This window comes from Jaculus jaculus, chromosome 17 (genome assembly GCF_020740685.1).
Source record: "Jaculus jaculus isolate mJacJac1 chromosome 17, mJacJac1.mat.Y.cur, whole genome shotgun sequence".
Taxonomy (NCBI): domain Eukaryota; kingdom Metazoa; phylum Chordata; class Mammalia; order Rodentia; family Dipodidae; genus Jaculus; species Jaculus jaculus.
This window is the reverse complement of record NC_059118.1, coordinates 4994401-5011129: the sequence shown is the minus strand read 5'-3', so window position 1 is coordinate 5011129 and position 16729 is coordinate 4994401. Positions and strand designations below refer to the sequence as shown.

Below are 16729 nucleotides of genomic sequence, written 5' to 3'. Positions count from 1 at the left end.
TCTTTCTGCTTGCAAATAAATAAGTAAAAAATATGTTTTAAAAAGATTTACTAAGAAGGCAAGCTGCTCCCATAGCTGGTTCTGGGGTTAGCAGCGGAGGGCGGGGACTTTTTGCTAGACTGCGGCAGAGGCTAGCCTCGAGATGGGTGTAAGGGAACTGCTAAGGCAAGCTGGAAGTGGGTGTTTGTTGAGTGTCCCTGAGAGCCAGCTTCCTCTGGTCTGAGTGAGGTCCTGCAGAAGAGGTTTCGGGCTCTTCCCATCCCCTCTGCGACACACTTGGGGGTAGGGCATCCGTGTCAGGTGTGATGAACCCCACCAGAGCATCTCAGAGTTGGTCATAGTAGCAAGGATGGAGGTGGCATTATTCCTTTTCTTCTGCTGCTTCTCCCCCCCCCCCGAGGTGGGGTCTCACTCTAGCCCAGACTGACCTGGAATTCACTATGTAGTCTCAGGGTGGCCTCAAACTCATGGCGATTCTCCTACCTCTGCCTCCCGAGTGCTGGGATCATAAAGGTGTGTGCCACCAGATCTGGTCCATGATCCCTTTTCTAGAGATGAGGGGACAGAACAAGGGCAGAGGGCAAACGCCAGAGTTGGGACAGGAATCCAACCCTTTGGCTTTGGGGTGGGCAGGGTGCTCCCATGCCATCCCTTGGTCTAAGAGCAGTTGAGGGAGGCGGGTGGGGTCGAATGCAAGGAACCTGGCTGACAGGGCGGTGGGTGGGGGTGCCCTTTGGTGTGCTGATTACTTTCCTTGTTGCTGTGACAAAACACCTGAGCAGAACCCACACAAGAGTGGAAAGGATTGATAGTTTCGGAGCACACAGTCCTTCATGGTGGGAAAGACAGACAGTCCTTCCTGGTGGGAAGGGCGGACAGTCCTTCATGGTGGGAAGGCGGGATGACAAGAGCTCGAGGCAGCTTCTCACACCCCATTCCCAGCCGGGAAGCAGACAGCAATGAAAGCTGGGGTTCAGCTTGCTTTTTAAAAAATATTTTATTTTAATTTATTTTATTTATTTATTAGAGGGAGAGAGAAAGAGGCAGACACAGAGAGAGAGAAAATAGGCATGCCAGGGCCTCTGGCTGCTGCAAATGAACTCGAGATGCATGCGCCACCTTGTGCATTTTGCTTTATGTGGACACTGGAGAATCAAACCTGGGTCCTTAGGCTTCACAGGCAAGCGCCTTAACCGCTAAACCATCTCTCCAGCCCTCATCTTGCTTGTTCTACAGTTCAGGATCCCCAGACCCTGGAATGGTGCCATCCACACTTGGGGTGGGTCCCTCCACCTCACAGACCCGTCCAGAGATTTGTTCCCATGGGGATTCTATACCCCATCAAGGTGACACGATTAGCTGACACATTTGGGAAGGAGGTGGCCAGGGGAGCTCGTCTGTAGGGCTGCGCTCCATGTGTGTGTTCTCCGAGGCAGACACTTGAGTCTGTGCCTATGCTGTGGGCATGGGAAACACTTGTAGATTTGGGGCATAACTGGATGGGGCTTAATGAAGAAGGGGCAGGCAGTGGGTGATGAGGGGTGACGCGGGGTGACGAGGGGTGACGAGGGGTGACGAGGGGTGGCTGGTCAGCCACGCAGCAAGGACAGTGTGTGACTCCTGTTCCACGCAGTCAGAGCAGCTCCCGCCCCGTCAACCTCTTCAGTCTCTCACCATGAAGTTGGATTAGAAACCGCGTCTTAGGAATCTCTTTCCCTCGGATACCCCCACCTTCGTCCAGGAACGGGAACCAAATGCAAACGTGGGCAAACATAACCCTTCCTTGGCAATGCTGACCTTGAGATCAGAGAGGGACCAGTCTCAGTGCCTCTCTGGTGACCAAGTGACAAGTGAGCCTGGGAAGCCTGTTACTGCTTAAGGATTGGAGGGAGGGAGGGAGGGAGGGAGGGAGAGACAGAGAGAGAAATTCTACCTAATTCAAATTATGGTTTCCATTCACTCTGAGGGTTCAGTTACCCTGTCTGTGCCCGCAACACAATGTGAATAGCCCTCACCACTTTCTTTCTATTTTTGTTTTACTTTTTTATTTATTTGAGAGCGACAGAGGCAGATAGAGAGAGAGACAGAATGAGCATGCCAGGGCCTCCAGCCACTGCAAACAAATCCAGACACATGCGGCCCTTTGTCCTGGGGAATCAAGCCTCGAACCGGGGTCCTTAGGCTTCACAGGCAAGCGCTTAACCGCTAAGCCATTTCTCTAGCCCCCACTTTCTTCCTAATACAGCGAGTCTTCGTCATTTTTAAGCCAAAAAGTTGTGACATTTGTGGCAAGAGATAAAGGGATGTGTCCTTTTCATCATTCAGCTTCTGAGCATAATTTCCAGAAAGTGCAGGATGGTTTTGTGAGCACTGGATCCATATTTCTTGCATATTAAAAAAAAAAAAAAACAGACAGACACGCGCTGTCACATTCAAGAACGTGGGTCCCGAGCAGCGATGTGGCCGTGGGGACCCCCTCAGAGCAGAAGGGACCCCTCGCCATCGCTCGTGTGGTGAGTGAAGTTACTGCTCGCAACGCTTCCCCGCTGGCTGCGCTGCGCCTCCGACGGGGAGAAGGTGGCCGGGGCGGGGCGGCCGCACAGGACGGCCAGGCTCTTCCGGAGCAGGTGGACGAGGTACCTTCTGAACTTCTCCCCGGCAAACGCGTAGATGAGGGGGTTGAGGCAACAGTGGCTGAACGCCACCGTCTCGGTCACACTGAGGGCCAGCCTCAGGCCCCTCTTGGTGTCGCAGCTGGGGAAGAAGTCGTAGAATTTGAGCGTCTCCAGGAAGATGACCACGTGGTAGGGCGTCCAGAAGAGGAAAAACACGGTGACCACCAGCAGGATGAGCCTGACGGCTTTGGCTCTCTTCTGGTTCTTGCAGGAGAACAGCGTCTGGATGATTCTGAAGTAGCAGAAGCTCATGACGAGCAGGGGCAGCAGGAAGCCGAGGACGTTGGCCTCCGCGTTCCGCAGCACCGGCCAGACCTCCCGCAGGGCCTCGGGGTAGTCGCCCAGGCATTCGTTCTCCTTCCGCTTCGTGAACATGAACTGCGGCGTCGCCACCAACATGGCCGCCGCCCACACGCCCAGGCTGACGGTGACACCGTGCTGCGCGGTCCTGTTCGTCACGGGGTGGGCAGCCAGGACAATGGCCGTGTACCTGTCGATGCTGATGACGGTGATGAAGAAGATGCCCCCGAAGAAGCCGATGAAGAAGAAGGCGGTCGTGAGCTTGCACATGGCATTGTGGAGACCCTGCTCGCTGACCACGTAGTGAGTCCAGAAGGGCAAGGTGGCCACGAAGAGCAGGTCACTCAAGGCCAAGTTCAGGAGGTAAATGTCCGTGATGCTCTTGGGTTTGCGGCTGTTGCTCAGGGCCAGCACCACCAGCAGGTTTCCCACCAGGCCAAAGGCAAAGACGAGGGAGTAGAAGATGGACAGGAAGAGGGTCCCGAAGGCCACGATGTCCCCCATCTCACAGGCCTCAGCAGACTCGTCATAATCAAAGGAATACAGATCCAGTTCAGGGAGGGACGTGGGCATGGTGAGGGCCTGGCCAGAAGAAACAACACACGCCAGGGTTAGTTCTCAGGGCAGCAGATGTAGATGCCGTCCTGCCCCGTGTGGAGGCGCAGCATGAAACAAACATTGGTTGGGTGCCTACTATATATGTATATTGTATGTATGTATCTATACATGCATACATATATATACATATATGTATATGTGTATATGTATATCTATATTATATAAAATATTTTAGGGCTTGGGCTGGAGAGATGGCTTAGCGGTTAAGTGCTTGCCTGTGAAGTCTAAAGATCCCAGTTCAAGGCTTGATTCCCCAGGAACCACATTAGCCAGATGAACAAGGGGGCGCACGCATCTGGAGTTCGTTGGCAGTGGCTGGAGGCCCTGGCACACCCATTCTCTCTCTCGCTCTCTCTCTGTCTCTATCTGCCTCTTTCTCTCTCTCTCTCTCTCTCTGTCACTCTCCAAGAAATAAATATATTTTATGGCTGGACAGATGGCTTAGCAGTTTAGGTGTTTGCCTACCAAGCCCAAGGACTCAGGTTCATTTTTCCAGAACCCATGTAAAGCCAGATGCTCAAGGTGATGCATGTGCCTGGAGTTTGATTACAGAGGCTGAAGGTTCTGGCACACCCATTCTCTCTTTCTCTCAAATAAATGAAATGAATAAAAATAAATAAGCCGGGCATGGTGGTGCACGCATTTAATCCCAGCACTTGGGAGGCAAAGGTAGGAGGATCGTGGAGTGTTTGAGGCCACCCTGAGACTACATCTCCTGAGTACTGGGATTATAGGTGTGTACCTACACTGAGAAAGATGACTTTTTATTATTTTTTGGCATGTGTGTGCAAATATCTGTGCCCTGTGTGCAAATGTGTGGAGGCCAGAGTAGGAAATCAGGTGTCTTCCTCTATTATTGGGAAGGAATCTCACTGAAACCAAGACTGCCATGTTTTGTCAGAGTTGCTGACCAGCAAGTTCTCCACATCACAGGTTTGTGGTTTCAGGCAGGCATGGAAATGCTCAGCTTTTTTTTTTTTTTTTTTTTTTTTCAAGCAAAGAGAGATAGAAGAGAGACAGAAAGAATGGTTTGTCCAGCTCTGCAAACGAACTCCAGATGCATGTGCCCCTGTGCATCTGGCTTTACTGGGCACTGAGGAATCAAACCCACGTCACTAGACTTTGCAAGAAAGCACCTTAACCACTGAGCCATCTGTCTAGCCCCCAGCCTGTTTTTGGTATGGGTACTGGGGGTCAAACTCAGGCCCTTGTGTGCTTGTGTGGCAAGCTCTCTTTCCAGGTAAGCCATTGCCCCAGCCCCTACATATGTTTTTTGTTTGTTTTTGTTTTTTCAAGGTAGGGTCTCCCTCTAGCTCAGGCTGACCTGGAATTCACTATGTAGTCTCAGGGTGGCCTTGAACTCATGGCGATCCTCCTACCTCTGCCTCCCCAGTGCTGGGATTAAAGGCGTGCGCCTCCACGCCCAGCATCCATCTACCGTTTTGGAGACAAATCTCCCATTGGTCTGGAATTTACCAGGTAGGCTATGCCAGCTGGCTGTTGATCCAGGAATACATCTGTGTCCACCTCCCCAGTGCTGGGATTACAGCCATGTGCCACCATGCCCGACTTTTAGGTGGGTTCTGGGGGTTGTACTTGGGTCCTCACGCTCACAAGGCAAGCAGTTTACTGACAGCGCTCTCCTCGCCTGGACTTCGCTGGTGTGGACTTTCCTCCTTCCCTTCTTCCTGGATCCCAGAAATCCTTTTCTCCCTCAGCAGGAATCAGACAGTCCCATGCCCAAGGGCAATGCTCTTTGTTTCTTGCTGAACTTTTATGGGTTTAGAACAGAGTCTCATTTATCAGGAGCTCCTTAATCCCAAGCACAAGGGGTTAGCCATCCAATGGCCCCAGCGGAAGAGGAGGCATTGTGACCCAGGGCTCTGTGGTCACAGAAGGACCAACCGACCGGAGACAGAGGGTGGGCTCGCTCTGTCTGAGTGGCTCATCCATTGGGATATTACGAACCTTGATTTACCCATTACTCCTTCTCCTGCTTCCTTCTTTTTTTTTTTAATTTTTTTTTTATTTACTTATTTGAGAGTGACAGAGAGAGAGGGAGAGAGAGACAGATAGAGAGAGAATGGGCGCGCCAGGGCCTCCAGCCACTGCAAACGAACTCCAGATGCATGCGCCCCCTGGTGCATCTGGCTAACGTGGGTCCTGGGGAATCGAGCCTCGAACCGGGGTCCTTAGGCTTCACAGGCAAGCGCTTAACCGCTAAGCCGTCTCTCCAGCCCTCCTGCTTCCTTCTGAGCAGCAACTGAAAAGGCGAATATTTCTACATAGGTTGAACAATAAAACGTGTCCCTCTCCCACTCATTTCCCAGACCGGACGCACTGGTCACAGACTCCAGCAGCCCCCGACATCGCCCTCCTCCTTCTGAAAGGGCACGTAGCCCGGTCCCGAGCCAGAGCGCGTCTCAGAGCTGGCCTCCTGGCTGTCACCGCCTTCTTCCTCATCAAAACGGAAAGCAAGGGCTGAAATTCTTTAACCAAGGGAGTTCCCACACCCACTGCGCCCTGTTCACGATGGGTTTGCCCAGAGGTGTCTTTGCCAAGGTGCTGGACCACCCAGCCAGCTGAGACGTCTCTCGGTCTCACCTCTGAGTGCCGTGCCCCTCAGCAGCCTTTTCCATGAAGGAGTGAGCCGAGGCTGCCCACCCCGGGCCATCTCCCCCGGGAAAAGTCTATGTTTTCTTCACTCCAGGCTATAAGGCCTTGTCTCTCAGGAAACCCTGTGGCGGTGGCACCCTCAGTCACGCTGGAACTGAACGGTGAGACATCTCTGACATGGGCTGGGGAGATGGCTCAGGGACTAGGAGTGCACTTGTCGCATAAGCAGGTGGGCCTGGGGTGGCCCACGTTTGATTCCCCAGTACCCACGTGAGCATCGGGGACATGGCCGCACTAGACAATCACTAGGGCTCTTGAACATGGCAGCTCCAGGCCTTTAGCACTTAAGGCATTTGCCTGCAAAGCCAAAGGACCCAGGTTGGATTCCTCAGGACCCATGTTAGCCAGATGCACAAAGGGGTACACATGTCTGGAATTCGTTTTCAGTGGCTGGAGGCCCTGGCACACCCACTGTCTCTCTCTCTCTCCCTCTTTCTCTGTCAGATAAATAAATCAAAATGAAATATTTTAAGAAAAGAAATGGCAGCTCCAGGTTCAGAGAAAGACTCCATCTCATGGAAATATGTGGATGAGTGATAGAGAAAGAAGCCTGATGTTTTTTGCTGCTGCACACATGTGCCGCACCACACATCCTACACACAGGGTTTGAGTTACTGACATGTAGTGTTTTTCTTTATTTCTTTTTCTTTTTCTTTCTTTTTTTTTTTGGTTTTTCACAGTGGCGTCTCACTCTAGCCCAGGCTGACCTCGAATTCACTGGGTAGTCGCAGGGTGGCCTTGAATTCACTGCCATCCTCCCACCTCTGCTTCCCGAGGGCAGGGATTGAAGGCATATGTCACCATGCCTGGCTTTTTTTTTTTTTTTTTTTTTTTTTGAGCCTAATAAGTGCCATTTTCAGGGCTGGGCTGTGGCTCAGTGGTAGAGGGCAGGCACAATTAATTCCCAGCAATGAGTATACATGCAGTGGCTCACACTGTAACCCTGGCATTCACTCAGGAGGTGGAGCAGGATGGGGAGTTCAAGGCCATCCTACCCCATGTTCATAAAAATACATGGAGCGTTGCAGGCTAGCGTGGGCCGGTGACACGCGAGACCTTGTCTCAAAGCTATGTCAGTTCCGCATGACTCAGGCTGACAGGCGGGTAAGTGGAGACTACTACTTGGTGCAGTGGCTTGCATGTCGAGAACCATCTTCTCAGACATGCTGTGGCATGGTATGACACCATGTGGCACAGGAGGTCTAAAGTGAGGGGCCCGGGGCCAGCCTCTCTCTCCCTCCCTCTCCCTCTTTCTCTCTCTCCTTTTCTTTCTCCCTCTCTCTCCTCTCTCTCTCTCTCTCCCCGCCCCCACTGCAAAGCGCTGGCAGAGCTCACCTCAAGGGAAGTTCGAAGGTCAGAGACATTGCTGTGTCTCTCGTGCCTGTGATCTGTCCTTTGGTCCGACAGCTCCTACGGCTCAGGGAGACTGAACCCCACCCCACCCCAGGCCACACAGCCAGCGGGGGACGGGCTGTAGCTTGTGCTCAGGTGTGTCTAGTCTCGGCACATTTTTATAACTATTTCTTAATATTTTGTTTTTATTTATTTATTTGAAAGAGAAAAAGGCAGATAGAGAGAATGGGAGCGTCAGGGCCTTCATCTGCTGCAAACAAACTCCAGACGCGTGCACTACCTTGTGCTTCTGGCTTACGTGGATACTGAGGAATCGAACCTGGGTCCTTTGGCTTTGCAGGCAAGTGCTTTAACCGTTAAGCCACCTCTCCAGCCTGACTCTCAGCACATTTTAAAACTTTGCATTACAACCTTCCTGGCCTCGTCCCCTCATGTCTGGGAGATCCTCACAAGATGATTACAACCTCTTCAGCTCTGTAGGCCAAAGTTCAACAGAGGATCAGGCTAGGCACTGCCCTCTCCAGCTGAGTAATGGGTGAACTTGGAGCCTCGGAGCCTGATGGTCCTCGTCTGTATGGTTGGGAATTGGTGTCATGCTTGACCACAGAGCCATTCTAAGAGGAGAGAGGCAGTGGTGAAAGTGAGTTGCTTGCAAAAGCTACCTCCTGGGTTCAATTCTGCAGCCCATCCCTACTGTGTGTGAACTCAACATACCTACAACGAGAGGCAGAGCCAGGGGAATCATGGTTAAGACACTTGCCTGTGAAGTCTAAGGACCCAGGTTTGAATCTCCAGGTCCCATGTAAGCTAGATGTACAAGGTGGCACATGCATCTGGAATTCATTAGTAGTGGCTAGAGGCCCTGGCGCATCCATTCTCTCTCTCTCTCTCTCTCTCTCTCTCTCTCTCTCTTTCTCTCCCTTTCTCTGTCTCTAATAAATAAATAATTATTTTTAAGAATCCAACAAGAGGGCTGGGGAGATGGCTCAGTGGTGAAAGGAGCTGGCTGGCAAAGCCTGATGGCCCAGATTCAATTCTCCAGTACCCATGTTAAGCCAGATGCACAAAGTGGCACATGTATCTGGAGTTTGTTTGCAGTAGCAAGAGCCCCTGGTACACCCATTTCCTCTCTCTTATTCTCTCTCTCTCTCTCTCTCTCTCTCTCTCTATATATATATATATATATATATATATGTACATATATATATATATATATACACACATACATATATATAATTTATTTATAAAGAATTCAACAAGATTCACCTTTTCAGCATTTTCTCAGGGGCTTTCACCCTCATAAGGGTTGCATGAAGTACTCTTGGACGTGGGGCTGGCTTTATCGCCCATAAGTGCACCACCAGCCAACACTCAGGACTGAACATTACAACTCAGGGCAGTAGTCAGCAGGGACACACAGCCTTCATAGGCTGTTTCAGGTCTCTATACCCTCTGGCTGGCTAAGCCAAGGTTGTACTCACTGACGTTGAACTGGAGAGCGAGAGCTGAACCTAGAAGCCGAGCACGGAGTGTCTTATACCTAAGTAGAAACACCCCACTTCAGAGAAACCCCACTCTCCTTCTCCCATCCTGGTCTCCTTCCTCCAGTCACTTCTCTTTCTCATGCCCGGTCCCTTAATTTTTAGCTTTTCTTGTGGGTGGGGTAAGGGCACCACTGCCCATCAGTTTCCCATCAGCTTCCTGTTTCGATGGCCCGGTTAAGAGCCTTGAACTTTTCTGAGGCCCCCACGCTCCATGCAGCAATGGCTGGGGAACCCCAGCCAGGTTGCTCCAGCTCTGCTTGGCGGGTTTCCTGACCTGCGAACCTAAGGCTTTGGCTGGGTACCTCCCAAAGGCCTAGCCACTCCTCACATGCTCAGCTTTTAAAATTTATTTATTTGCAAGGAGAGAAAGAGAGAGACATAATGGGTGCACCAAGGCCTCTAGCTGCTGAAAATAGACTCCAGATGTACGCACCACTTTGTGCACCTGGCTTTCCATGGGTATTGGGGAATTGGGTCTTTAGGCTTTTCAGGCAAGTGCCTTAACCACTGAGAAATCTCTCCAGCCCTCACATGCTCAATTTTTGATAAGAACAAGATACAAGGAAACATTTTTTCTCTTTCTTTCTCTCTCTCTCTGTCTCTATCTCTCTCTCTTCCTTTCTTTCTGAGACAGGATCACACTAGGTGGCTAGCCTTAGCTGGTCTGTTACTAGCTATGTAGCCCAGGGTGGCCTTGAACTCTTATCTTCTCCTCCTGTTTCAGCCTCCTGAGGACTTGGATCACAGGTGTGTGTCACCATGCTCGGGTTAAAAGAACAGTCTTAAAGGGAAAATGAGTCCTAGGTCCATGGAGGTGTGGTCTACTGTCAGGGGCCACGTGTGCCAAGAGCATGGGTGGCCTGGTAACTGCAGCAGGTGTGCCAGTGAGATTCTGTTTGGAGGTAGAGCTGGGTTGTTGACTGATTTCTGCCCTGAAAGGTTTATTTTAATATTTATTTATTTATGTTTTAATCTTTAGGTTATTTATTTATTTAAGAGAGAGAAAAGTAGAGAGGGAGAGAGAGAGAAAGAGGGAGTGGGTGTTCCAGGACTGTCAGCCTCTGCTAACAAACTCCAGAATGGACATCTGGCTTATGTGGGTCCTAGGGAATCAAACCTGGGTCCTTAGGTTTTGCAGGCAAGTGCCTAAACTGCTAAGGCATCTCTCCAGCTCTTATTAATTATTATTATTATTATTATTACTACTATTATTTTGGTTTTTCAAGGTAGGGTCTCACTCTAGCTCAGGCTGACCTGGAATTCACTATGGAGTCTCAGGCTGGCCTTGAGCTCACAGCGATCCTCCTACCTGTGCTTCCCATGTGCTGGGATTAAAGGCATGCACCACCATGCCCAGATGCCCTTTAAATTTTGAGCTTCTTTCAGAATCTTTGACTAGAAGCAGAAGGTTCCCAGCCTGCTGCTGCTGTTGGGAAAGCCAAGTTTGACCAGCTTTGGTGGTTTGTACACTTGGGACATCAGCTCTTTATTTATAGCACACAGTTCAGGGTAGGGACAGAGCTAAGGATGAAGACAGATGGCAGACCCTTGGATCCGTGCTCAGGAGGTGTGAGGAGACACTTTATGCCTTGCATCCCATCCTTCTTGCTGGTACACTGCTGGCTAACTAGCCATCTCTGCAGTCATGAACCGCCTCCACCTACATCAGTGTGACGTTGCCCGTCTGGAACATGCCAAGCCCTAATAATAGCCTCAAGAGAGCCCCACACCTGGACTACAGGTCCCTCTTTGTTAGTTACACCGCCTTTTAAATTTATTAATTCATTAATTTGCAAGCAGAGAGAGACAGAACAGAGACAAAGGGAATCCGTGCATCAGTGCCTCCAGCCACTGCATATGGACTCTAGATGCATGCACCAACCTCAGCATGTGGCTTATGTGGGTCCTGGGGAATCAAACCTGGGTTCTTTGGCTCTGCAGGCAAGCGCCTTAACTGTTAAGCCATCTCTCCAGCCCTAGTTACCGTTTTTTGAAACCTGCTGGGGTTTGACGCCTTCCCTCCCTCTTCCTTTTCAAAGTTCTTTGCAGTGTTTATCTCTGTCAAAGTAAATTGTAAAGAAAAACTTTTTTTTCGGGGGAGGGGGGCTTTCAAGGTCTTGCAGTAGCCCAGGCTGACCTGGAATTCACAATGTAGTTTCAGGGGCCTCAAACTCACAGCAATCCTCCTACCTCAGCTTCCTGAGTGCTGGAATTAAAGGCGTGCACCACCATGCCCAACAGAGAGAAGAATGGGCACACCAGGGCCACCAGCTATTGCAAATGAACTCCAGACACATGAGCCACTGTGCATTTGGCTTCACAAGGGTACTGGGGAACCGAACTCGGGTCATCAGGCTTTATGGGCAAGTGCCTTAATGGCTGAGACATCTCTCCAGCCCTAAACTGTAAAATTTTTAAAGGAAATACTTTTGACTTGTTAATTATTTTATTATTATTACTGGTATTTTTTTCTGAAACAGGGTCACATATTGTAGCCTAGGCTGGCCTCAAACTCATGGACATCCTCCTGCCTCAGCTTCCTGAGTGCTGGGATGACAAATAAGAGCCTCCGAGCCTACTTGTTTAGTTATTAATGAAGCCACTATTTATCAAACATCGCTCCTGTCTGAATGGGCATAAATCCCAGGGCTGGAGAGCCGGCCCAGCCGGTAAGGCGCTGGCCTGCCTGAGCGTGTACAAATCCCTTGGAAGCTTGCTGTGCTTTCCATTTCATGTGCCACTTAGGAAGACCTTTCTCCTGGGAGCTGGGAGTCATCTTTTTGAAATGTGAACAGCAAAAGGGAGTAAAGAGATGGCTCACTGGGTAAAGTGCTGACTGGGCAAGCATGAGGACCCGAGTTCAGATCCCCAGCCCCCATGTAAAAGCCGGGTGCAGGGACACGCGCCTGCCACCTCTGCACTGGAGTGGTAAGAGATGGCTGGCCAGCTCGTCTAATCAAATTGGTCAGCTCCAGGTTCAGTGACAGACCTTTTCCTAAAGAATGAGGTGGATCGCGATTGAGGGAGATGTCTGATGTTGACCCCTTGCCTCCACATGCATGTGTACACACGGTGCCCACACTTAAGTGAACATTCGTGCACATGCACGCCGCACAACATGTGGTCTCTGGGTTTCTGTGGGTGCCTGGCTCCACGCTACAAAAGCCACTTCTGGTTTCTGGTCAGCGAGGGGACGTTGTTTGTCCTGTCGGAGCCGATGAGCTGATGCAAGTGGCCTCTCTAGTGGCCAGGCGGAGTTAGGACAAAGTGCCCTTGCCACAGTGAGGCCAGAGACAGGCGTGTGTGGAGCGGGGTGAGGTCTGCCTGAGTCATGCCTCCCAGCACCCCCCCCCCCATGCCTTGCACCCCGTTCTGATTTTTCTGATCTACTTCATCAACCACAGCAGAGCTTGCTTTGATCTGTTGGTATATCTGTGGTGTGTGTGTGTGGTGCGTGTGGCGTGCATGTGTGGTGTGTGTGTGTGGTGTGCGTGTGGTGTGAGCAAGTGCACATGCAGATGCACATACATCCCTTGCATGCACTCTTTCACCCTATTTCCTTTTCTTTCTTTGGATTTTTGAGGTAGGGTCTCACTCTGGCCCAGGCTGACCTGGAATTCACTGTCAGCTCAGGATGGACTCAAACTCACAGTGATCCTCCTACCTCTGCCTCCTGAGTGCTGGGATTAAAGGTGTGTGCCCCACGCCCTGCTCACCCTGTTTCTGTGAGACAGAGTCCTGTCTCTCTTGGAACCTGGAGTTCCCTGTTGTTCGGTTGATACTGGCTGACCAAGGAGCCCAGAGGTCCTCTTGTCTCCCCCAGCCTCAGTACGGGGTCACGTCAGCACATGGGGATCAAACGCTGATCCTCATTCTTGCACAGTAAGCACACTTACCCACTGAGCCATCTCCCCAACTCCAGAAGTATTTTCTATCCCTCTTAAAATTTATTTATTTATGGGCTGGAGAGATGGCTTAGCAGTTAAGGTGCTTGCCTGCAAAGCCAAAGGACCCAAGTTTGATTCCCCAGGACCCACATGAGCCATATTCACAAGGTGGCGCATGCATCTGGAGTTCATTTGCCCTGGCTAGAAGCCCTGGTAGGCTCATTCATTCGCCTTCTCTCTACTTGCAAATAAATAAATAAATATTTTAAAAAAGTGTGCCGGGCATGGTAGCATATGCCTTAATCCCAGCATTTGGGAGGCAGAGGTAGGAGGATCACCATGAGTTCGAGGCCACCCTGAGACTACATAGTGAATTCCAGGTTAGCCTGTGCTACAGTGAAACCTTACCTTGAAAAAACAAAACAAAAATAAATAAATAAATAAATAAAATTGAATAATGAATTTGTAGCAGCAATTTCTTCATTAGAACAATTTTACTATCAATGTAATACATGCTCATTATAATAATTAAAGATGATTCAGCCCTCACACAGCCATTCTCATTCTCTCTTTGCTTGCAAATAAATAAATAAAATTTAAAAATTGCTTTTAAAAAGATGATTCAAAAAGGCATATAAAGGACAAAAGAAATCCACAAAACTATCCATAATTCCAGTTCATAGATTCAGACTCACCAATCTGTTATTTTTCCTCCACCTAATCTTAATATGTATTTTATACTATATTAAATACATTTATACTTACAGTAAAAAAGGCAGGTTCAGTTTTAAAGTTATTATTCCTATTATTGAGACGGGGGTCTCGTGTGGTCCAAACGGGCCTCACACTTCCTATGTAGGGGACGTGACTTTGAACTGCTGACCCTCCCGCCTCCACTGCCCGGTGCTGGAATCACGGGTGTGCGCTGGCATGGGTTTTGTGGATACTGGAAATTGAACTCAGGGCTGCATACGTGCTAGACAGCACTCTGCCTACTGTTCTGCATCCCCAGCCCAACATTCTTTACTATTAAATTTTCAAACCTACAGAAATGCAGAGAAACCCCTGGTATCCATCACCCAATTCCAGCAATTAGCAACTCGTGGCTAATTTTTCATCTCTGTCCCGCCTTGGAGCCCTACTGGACTACCCAGTCTCACCCACAAACACTTAAATACAAGTGTGTAAGTGGTAAGAGCTCTTTAAAAACAAGAAAGAGCAGGGCTGGAGAGATGGCTTAGCGGTTAAGCGCTTGCCTGTGAAGCCTAAGGACCCCGGTTCGAGGCTCGGTTCCCCAGGTCCCACGTTAGCCAGATGCACAAGGGGGCGCACGCGTCTGGAGTTCGTTTGCAGAGGCTGGAAGCCCTGGCGCGCCCATTCTCTCTCTCTCCCTCTATCTGTCTTTCTCTCTGTGTCTGTCGCTCTCAAATAAATAAATAAATAATTTTTTTTAAAAAAAAGAAAGAGTAGATGTGTCAACATTAGCTTTTGTCGTTGTTTGAGACACGTTCTCACACTTGTAGTTCAGGTTGGCCTGGAACTCACTTTAGCCTAGTTCTGGTCTTAAATTTGTGGAAATCCTACTGCCTAAGCCACCAGAGAGCCAGGATTATAGAATTGTGCTACTCTATCTGGTAATCAACACTAGTTTTCATTAAAAAAAAAAAAATAGCAGACAGGTGTGGTGGCGCACACCTTTAATCCCAGCGCTCAGGTGGCAGAGGTAGGAGGATCGCTGTGAATTCGAGGCCCCTGAGACTACATGGTGAATTCCAGGTCAGCCTGGGCTAGGGTGAGAACCTACCTTGAAAAACACAGCACAACAAAACAAAACAAAACAAAAAGCAAATAGCAATATATTGGGAGATGGGAATCAACAAAAACAAATTGCATGCAAAAAAAAGAGCAACATTTCCTTAGTGTCATCCGAATGTAATTTGACAACGAGGTCTTTTCTGTTCATATCAAGCACGACCTTCTCTCCATGTCTCTAAACTGGAATTACCGAAACGTCTAAACATGTGCCCTCACGTCAGCTGTGCGAAATATCTAATCGCCCAGCAATTCCCGCTCCTCCACTCGCTTGGTCCTATTTAGGCTGCAGCACCCCAAGAGCTCCGGTCTGGGTTGAGGGCAGAGAAGGTGGGGTCACCGCTGACCCACTCCTGCGGCCCGCCCCGCCCCACCCCATGCCACCCCCAGGTGAGGGAGGGGACCTCTGCACCTACCTGGGCAGACGGGAAGGGAAGTTCAGCAGCTGCAGAGAGTCACCCTGTCGCACGCAGACTCCACTGGAGGCGAGGGTTCCCCTTTCCTCCCTCTGTCTCTGAGGGTATCTTTATTTGCGGAGTTAGCCAATAGTGTCTGGTTTCCTGTGAGGTGGCCTATCTTTATTTTAGATGCTGTGGCCAAGCGAGCTCAGGAGCTCCAGGCTAGAGATCAGTGGGCCACAGGAAGGGCTGAATCTGGGAGCCTGGGACAGTCCCGAGTGCCCGAAGCAGAGGGATAGCTGGGGGCTGTCACGTTGCCCCTTGTGCATGGAGGGTGGGCAGAGGCTTCTGGGGTTCGGTTTTTAGTGGAGATCATTAAGCAAGGTGGAGCAGCCCCCAGAGCCCTCACTAGGTAGCATGGGATGCAGGCACCTGGAACCTGGCCTGCCTGTTATCTATTGAGCCACCACGCACCTCCGTGAGGTCTCAGACAGGCTCCTGCACTGGGCCCGGAAGCCTGGGGGCTCATCACCTGCTCACATCCCAGGAATTTACCTCTGATTTCTGTTCTGGGTTTTTCCTCCCTGGGCTCCCAGTTTGACCACCTTCCCCTGTGAGGGTTACAAGATGCATTCAGACAGAGCCAGCTCTCTCCACGGGCTTTTAGACAACTGGCCCCTTTCCCTACACTCCAGCAGCCATCTCGGGGTCTACTTAGAGCCCCCCCCCACCTCAGCAGCTTACCCCGTTCTCCACTTTCCAGTGCTCCTTTGTTTCTTTCCTTTTTCTTTTGGTTCTTTGAGTAGGGTCTCAGTGCAGGGCAGACCAGTGCCCCTTTCAGGAATCTGGCCTCGCCTGACCCTCTGTTCCCATGCCGTGCTCTTCCCACCGTCTCACTGCTTGCTAGTGGGGCTCACCTCGCTATCACCCCATGGACTGTTCTCCACACAGAAGCCAGAGAGTTCTTCCTGAGGCCCCGATCTGCCAACATCAGACTCTCCAGGGCATTCTCCCCAGTTTAAGTCTTGCAAGCTCGTAAGCTCAGGCTTAGCCTGACGGTCCCCCTTTTACTTCCTGCTGCACCCTGACCGCTTCCCCTTCCTCCGGCACGCATCTCCCGGCTGGGCAGGGGCCGCGTGGGAAGCGCTTCCCCGAGCACCTGACCAGCTGTGGGCCACACACCTGCCTTTCCTGCCCTACATTCTGCAGCTCACAGGGCTTGCGCTGAGCCTCGCTCGGGCCTTTGTGCTCAGGGCTGAGTAAAATGCCACTGTGTATACGCACTTTGTTGCCTTTCTTTCAAAACATGTTGGTTTTCCCCCCATTTTTGACATTTTCATGCATGTATAGAACATATTTTTTGTTTATTTATGTTTGGTTTTTCGAGGTATGATCTCGCTCTAGCCCAGGCTGGCCTGGAATTCACTTTGTAGTCGCAGGGTGGCCTTGAATTCAACAGGGATCCT

At 50.4% G+C, this 16729-nt stretch overlaps 1 protein-coding gene across 2 annotated transcripts; it reads right to left on the bottom strand.

The window, feature by feature from the left end:
• Positions 1 to 1871: 1871 nt before the first annotated feature.
• Positions 1872 to 16313, bottom strand: Cx3cr1 (C-X3-C motif chemokine receptor 1). 2 transcript variants are annotated; one of them, XM_045136791.1, is made up of 2 exons: positions 16181 to 16313; positions 1872 to 3557 (listed from the first exon to the last, which is right to left on the bottom strand). In XM_045136791.1, the coding sequence occupies exon 2, from the start codon at positions 3546 to 3548 to the stop codon at positions 2478 to 2480; it is 1071 nt and encodes a 356-aa protein (XP_044992726.1). In that variant the 5' UTR covers positions 3549 to 3557; positions 16181 to 16313; the 3' UTR covers positions 1872 to 2477. The 2 variants fall into 2 exon arrangements, with proteins under 2 accessions (XP_044992726.1, XP_044992725.1); XM_045136790.1 differs by having other exon boundaries at positions 1875 to 3557; positions 15282 to 16313.
• Positions 16314 to 16729: the final 416 nt, after the last annotated feature.

Coding starts and splice junctions, on each gene's coding strand:
- Cx3cr1 (XM_045136791.1), bottom strand. CDS start 3,548: ATGCCCACGTCCCTCCCTGAACTGGATCTGTATTCCTTTGATTATGAC.